The sequence below is a fragment of the Opisthorchis viverrini genome, assembly GCF_000715545.1.
Source record: "Opisthorchis viverrini unplaced genomic scaffold opera_v5_234, whole genome shotgun sequence".
Lineage (NCBI taxonomy): Eukaryota > Metazoa > Platyhelminthes > Trematoda > Opisthorchiida > Opisthorchiidae > Opisthorchis > Opisthorchis viverrini.
Genome location: NW_008751892.1, coordinates 232,957 through 240,082, shown reverse-complemented (window position 1 = coordinate 240,082; position 7,126 = coordinate 232,957). Strand labels below are relative to the sequence as shown.

At 44.3% G+C, this 7,126-nt stretch overlaps 1 protein-coding gene across 1 annotated transcript in view; it reads right to left on the bottom strand.

The window, feature by feature from the left end:
* T265_08769 (hypothetical protein) overlaps positions 1 to 7,126 on the bottom strand; it is a gene marked incomplete at both ends in the record, with an annotated part of 52,777 nt that overhangs the window by 26,492 nt on the left and 19,159 nt on the right. The window contains 5 exons of the mRNA XM_009174661.1: positions 1,398 to 1,732; positions 3,054 to 3,131; positions 4,645 to 4,730; positions 5,470 to 5,624; positions 6,453 to 6,548. Coding sequence (XP_009172925.1) covers positions 1,398 to 1,732; positions 3,054 to 3,131; positions 4,645 to 4,730; positions 5,470 to 5,624; positions 6,453 to 6,548 — 750 coding nt within the window. The remainder of the gene's footprint in view (positions 1 to 1,397; positions 1,733 to 3,053; positions 3,132 to 4,644; positions 4,731 to 5,469; positions 5,625 to 6,452; positions 6,549 to 7,126) is intronic.

Genomic DNA, 7,126 nt, shown 5'->3' with positions numbered 1-7,126 from the left:
ATATATATATATATATATATATAATCCTGAAAAATGAAAAACAAGGTTCGATACTAGACTACAGACGGTAGGGGGTCCAGTTAGCCTTGTACATAAGTTGCTCTGAAGACCAAAAAATACAGGTTTGCGTCCCCATGGTTACTTGTAAACTGGCTGTCGATTCCCTCCAATTAGATATTACACCGTTGCTCCAAAACATTTCTTGTTTTGGAGTTTGTTTTCAACACCAGTCTTCATCAAACTTCATATTCTCAAGCGGCGCTAATCAACGGTATGACCCTTAGATATGACGCAGATGCTGCAGATCTTGCACAAAACACCCACAAGATGTGCGTAAGCACGCGGTCCATATCCATAAAGACGACATTCATCAACGCGACTGAGCTGACCTGTAAGGTTTTTCATGCTTCTTTATCAGGTCATGGAATGAACTCCACTGAGTTGTCTCTACCCGACACAAGGCTTGGTGAAGAGAGCTCAATGAGTCAAACCGTGCTCTGGCATACGAATAACATGGCCAAACTAGCGTAACCTGCGAGACGTAATTAGCGGCTCTATCGAGGGAGAATGAACTTTCCCGAAAACCATCTGCCGTACATCAGTAATACTGATCTATTATGCCCACCAGATTCACGCAATGCTCAGGAGGCACCTATGTTCAAACACAGAGAGCCTTCAAAGTTCACCCACACGCAGAGGCCACGTCCCTGAATCATAAAGTATTGTACATTCCACTTTTGATAGTCAAGCTGATGTTTCGTTGGCGCCACGAATGTCGGAGGTTGGCAAAAGCTGCCCTAGCCTTCCCGATTCCGGAATTGACTTCATCTTTCGCCAGATTGCCGGGACTTGTGCAGCCGCCCACATCGATCGGCTCGCGTGCAAGCATTAGTTTTTGTTCGATTCCACCCAATCTTTCAGCAGCACTTTACACTTTACAGGTGGAAAGCGCATCTCTAACTGTGCAAACCAATTACTTATGTTATTTAAAATAGTTTGTGTTTTTAAGGCATCTGATCAAAGAAGAGCAACACCGTCGGTGTAATCAATGCCCGTGAGAAAACGCCTCTGTAGTATTTGTAGTACAGAGACAGGCAAAAGAGAATCAAGCAGCATATCGACTAAGAAGCTGAAGAGAAAGGGCGAAAGAGGACATCCTTGCCTGATACCAGTGTATGTGGTGAACTCAGGAATCTCCGACAGACACTTATTCGTCCATGAGAGAAGGCATGAACAGTCCTTATAAGAAATAATGTACCGGAGGACATAAAAAAAGAGGGAAGCTTTCCAGTCGAGGGCGAATTAGACGGCTTTGTGATACCGCAGCCGTAAACAACGACTGGCCTGCAGAAGGCAAAACGAACGAAAGTAAACAACTCAAATATCCAGCAACTAACCTTCCGATAGATTGATTCACAGCCCGCCAAGCCTGCTGATTGTACCACTTTTTACCAGTGGGGTGACTGGCCACGAAAGCCTTTGCATTTGGACCTGATCTAGAAGCTTGATTGTTCAGTTCAGCGAGTTGTTCGTCCAAGTAGGACATCTTGAGACGAACACGTGCATCATGGAAAGGTGGGTAGGGCAGACCCAAGACGACCACACCACGACCGGCGAAGTCGGCTAAGTCGAGACCCTCACTAGCTCTTCCACGCATCACAGCAAACAGAGCAGCTCCGTTGACATCGCACGGGACGGCACCAGAGGCCACGTCGCGATAGTCCGAAAACACCTATTTTTAATGGTACAATCGGATGGCAGACCACAAGTAGTGCCTTAGATTTGCAACACAACGAAGATAGATGCACGCACTAACCCCTTACCCTCGTGGAAAAGACACTGAATCCATCCAAGCCCAACCTTTATGCGACGCTCAACGAACGACTTGTGCAAGATACTAATTATGTGTTCCATATAACATATTAACTGTTGATGCAACGAAACAGGATCCTAAGGTAGTCGCAAGCGACCCCCACTAACGTCAAATAGGAAGCATGAAGTTGAGGTTCTGCCAAGGCCTAACCGGTTACGGTTAAGTTGATTCAGGGAATATGGGATCATTGAGTAGTTTTCGATGAAGCCTACTAGCAGTGTTGAACCGGAAAACCCTGCTAATCCTCGTGTTCACTTTGAAAAGCTTTCCACCGGGAGGATTGTCATACTTAGGTCCCACAATGAGGATGCCACATTAAGATCCTTCTGTAATGACAAACTACCTAAGATTTATTGTTGCGAATTTTTCCAAACTTGTCGAAAACGCTTCCGATTCGGTCGGTTAATTGCGCGCGGTGTGAAGACCAGATCGACAGTGGTTGACCCTTGTAAATGTCTCCTTGTGTATGGCCACTTGCCATTCAACCGGTCCGTAATCGGGACGATTCGAATAAATCAGTTTAGTTGGCAGTCCAACCAACATGATTTTACCTGGTTGGTTGCCTTGATCACAATGCACCAGAGAAAGGAATATATAGTCCTACAATTGTCCTTTTCGTATAACAGTATACTAATAAATTTCCTTATATTAAAACAGCTCCGTATTTGTGTTGGCCAGTTCAATGTGGCAAGGAGTGAGATATTCGCTTTTGTCCAAAGGAGACGAAAAATCCAGCACCGTGTTAGCCATATCATGAAAGTTCGCCAGCCTAGACGTTGTCCAGACTAATGAGTAGAATAGGGCTTTGTGTCTGATTTGATGTCGGATGAGAAATCGTGGCAATGAGAAAGAATCAGATGTGACAAAGCCCAGGGACCAACAGTTAGGCATCACAACAATGAAAGAATACCTATAAGATCATTCGTGTATCACGGGAGCACGAGGGATGATACTGCCAGGGTGTTCGAGCCTAGACAGAAGCATCCGGAAAGCGAGAGTTGGGTTCGACCCATGGACTTCCGGCTCAAAAGCTTCGCGCCCTAACCGTCGAGCTGCCTGGAGCTCAAGAGGAACACGGTTGACTGGGCTGACTAGATGCGTGTATGAGCAACAATGAATTAGGAACAAACGAACATGTGGCGGAAGAGGAGAAGGTATGAATAAAACAGCCACAACTCACTTTTGCGAATTGAACTTTGTCCCGTGGCTCTACGAAGATGCGTTTATAGCGGAGCATTTTGTCATACAGTTGCTCGTTCTGAAAGTGACGACAGGATGATTAGGCCAGCCAAAAAAATAATTTAGGCGGTACGGTTGTTCCCTTCCATGGGGATCGCATTTTTGGTCCCTCGAGACTTCCTACAACGGTAGGACACTATCAGGACACCCTTGATCGGTCCCTTCAAGTGTCCCCTCCCAGAGAACATCATCAACGACAACCCTTAATGAGAACAAACAGCATGCGTTACGGTACAACTGGGATGGTGGCACGCGACAAGAATCTACCATCTGTAAAGTTGTGCTGTCATCCCAGGATAACTTGCTAAGATTCTACGTGCTCCCTCTCTAAACAAGCAGTAACTAAGGGTTGTAATTTCGATATGTTTACAATGGATCGATACACGCTGCCCACAGTTGTTATTGTTCCCTTCGTCTCGAATTCTCGACATTAGCCTCTTTTCGAACAGAAGTTACGCCAATAGGCCTTCGAATAACCAAAGCCTCAGCGGGACGAAAAACCCCATACACAGCTTTCATAGTATAATCCACTGATCTCAAACCTCTTATAGCACATCACGAGGTGAACAAAGTGCTCCTCTCTAATGGATTGGATACACTGCTTTTTAGAAGGTTTGAGAACATACTCCAGTGGAAAATGCAAGCAGAATCCGCTTCACAGCCTCAAGGTCGGACTTGAATTATATTCCCGACGACGTGCCCTCTATTAGACTTTTCATACCGGTGATAGAAAACAATAATCCTGAGCTCTATCGAAAAGAGTTTGTGTCTATTTTGCCTCTCTCGGATCGGCGACTGTGAAAATCAAGAAATGATTGTTCCTTAGCGAAAACACTCATTTTACAAACTAATTCGGTTTTGCGAGGGACTCATCTGGAACCCAGCTGAATCTCTCGTTTGTGATGTTTCCAGTTTCAGGTTGAACATAAGGTTGACGCAAACTCGGGGACTGCGCCTACCTGATGTGCCCCGAGAAGGGCGAAACCGGTCGTGGGCTGTCGAATAATTTTCAGTAACCGTATGGGTTGTGTATTACGAATATGACTGTTCCTTAATTTTGCTGAGTGAAATTTCTATTCTCCGGTGTATAAGGTTCAGTGTATTTGCAATCATTCGGAAAGTGTTTGGGATTGATTGGATGGTCATCATTCCACAGCTTTGGTAGACAATCGGTAAATTTATTGCTGGGCAAAGTTTCGCTTTTAACACAAAAGCTTCGTCAGACGACATGAGTAATTAACCCGGATGATCGGGTTTTGAGGTAGTCAGGGCCTGACGAAACTTTTGTGTCAAAAACGAAACGTTAACCAGCAACTATTCCACCGATTGTTTACCAAACTTCTGAAATGATTCAGTGTTTGCTTTCATTTAGCAACAACGTGCACGAACGGCTAATAGCTCTTCTCTAGTATCACAGACTTCTGATGAGATTTACATGATAAATGAATACCCTAAGTGGACTCCCCAGCAAGGAATATCTGACATGGCTGTTTCCAGATAAAGTAAACTACAACACGTTTCAACGCACTTACCTTCCAGGCATCTATGCATTGGCTCATCATTCCATAGGATGTGAAGAACACCAACAATCCAGCGGGGACAATTTGAATAATCTCGACTAGAAATAAAAAAACAGGATGATCCACCGTAACCAGTCCTGAAAACCATAATCTTCATGTAAAGGATGCACTGTGAATCAAAAAGGACGGCGTTAAAATACCGGCTGCAGGCAACAACCAAGTTTTTTTTGGGGGGGTGGATTTGAAATTCCCTCCCGACATATGGTTCGGGGTGCAAGCGGCAATATTGGAATTGACCTCCCCACCAATCACAGATATATGTCTAAGATGAATACCTGGAATGCAAGCCTAACCAACAGTTACCACTCCCACAAACGGACTTTTCTTCGATGATGACTACCATCCCTGTGGGTTTTCTTACCAGAACAGCAACAAATAACTGCTTGGACGGTGATAAAAATGCGGTCGAATTCTTAAAAGTGCAGCCACACATAACCTTCTTTTACTCTTAGGACAAACCACGGATAAGACATGCGGACTTTTCGGCCATCAGTTTAGGGATGTTTACCGCAAGAACACTATCCACCGATCGGATCGGGTGGTTGGGTAATTCCAATCAGGTGTCTGATTCATTTAGGACCCACTTTAAAGTTGCGAAAATCTACTTGCACGTGCAGGTATAGAAATAACCAGGCAGGTAGTAAAAGTGTCACCTTATGTCCAGTATACATTGCAACGAGATGCATCAAGCACATACCAAATGGGATAAAGTAGACAAAAGTAAGTTAGAACCGTTTAAACCCGATAGAAGAACGTTACACAGAGGACAGAACTCACCTAATGTCATTCCCAAACTGGTACGGTATTCAGGTTTATCACGAGTTGCGTAGCTGGAATTTAGTGCAATCCCGTCTTTGCCATGTGTAATCACAGCGAGTCGGACTTGTTCCGGCTTAATCACATGGGGGTTTTGTAGGGAGATGGGGAAATTCCTGTGTACAAGAGAGGAGGAACGCAATGTCGGACTGTTAGATAAATTATCTTAAAAACAGAAAGAAGTGGAGTAACCAAGCTTAAAAAATAGTTGTGTTGAGCTTGTGGCCTAGAAACTGACACAGGAACTGCCATAACCCCGTAACAACCGTTGCACACGTTTTCAGTTAGCGTTCAATAAACAACTTTTTTCGAGAGCGCTGTACTAATTCTACATATGATAACTCCTGGCTGATGAGCTATCCTTTTAGTTCAGATCCTATTCAGATCATCGTTTGCAAACTCTGCATCCAAGTCGCAGGAGGTTCAGCTGCCCCATTCCTGTTGCTTGTTGTGAAAAGGAAATAAAAGAGAACAAGTATGCAACGATAGAGATAATTCACGCTGTTCTGCACAGACTGAAACCAAGGTAGCCGTTAGATGACGTCGCCTTGCATCGGAAGGAAACAAAAATCCACTGAATGCACAACATATCCGCATATTTCGAAATTTCAAGCGTGTGGGGAGCGTATTAGCTATATAAGTGTCAGAGTTTCAGCATGACCCACAGCCTATGGCAGATAGTGAGAAAATACCGCGGAAAGCAAATATGATAGTAGAATCGCAGCATGACTTGAAATCAAGGCCTTATCACTCACCTTGAATTGTTGTAGGCTTAATAACCGGAAAATTAACAAAAGCCATACAATGAATATACCGGGAATAATCAAGGAGTCTCACTTCTAGTGTTAGCTTACCGTTTGAGTGCAGACAGTAGGAATGAGATGCATCGTGAACAAAAAATGTCTAACCAAAAAGGAAAAGATCAGGTGATGAATACTACTCACATGTGTAGTTCCGATTGGATGGGCTCGATAGGATACAGTGTGCCGCTGGTCAAGATCACACAGCGGACTCGTTCTTTTATCAAGTCCTGCATAGCTCTGCATTATAAGGAGGAAAAGAATAGTAAATACAAACTAGCTAGATATCATTTTAAGCGTCTCGGTCCTTGGGGTGCACGGATTCCACCAACTGAAAAATTTAGCTGAATAAGAGATGCACTTCATGGCCACAATTTCCATCGAAAAAAAAACGTACATCGGCCTTCTGTAAACTAGTATTAACCAGACCACCAGTGAAAGGAAGACGGCCTTCGCTGCGGAGTTATTTATTCGGAAATGCCTACTGACCGGTTACAGACCACTGAACAAGGAAGCAAAACTCTAATCTGCATCTTAGTTACAAAACTGGACACAAATCTTCTCCCGAACGATTCTTCCTAGAGATTCGTTGCCTCCAATCATTCGTCGGTCAAATCCAAGCAAATATTACAAAGTGGCCCCGGGAATTCCGCAACAGAATTCCATTTTTCAACCGACTCAAAGCGAAATTCTACGAACAACACATACTACTCGCGTGCCTCCCGATCAGTAGTATCACCGTTACACACCTCCACCCCTTAAAGCTCGTTCGCATGCCATCGATTTTCATTTACCTCCGTCAGGTCGGCTTCGGCAGC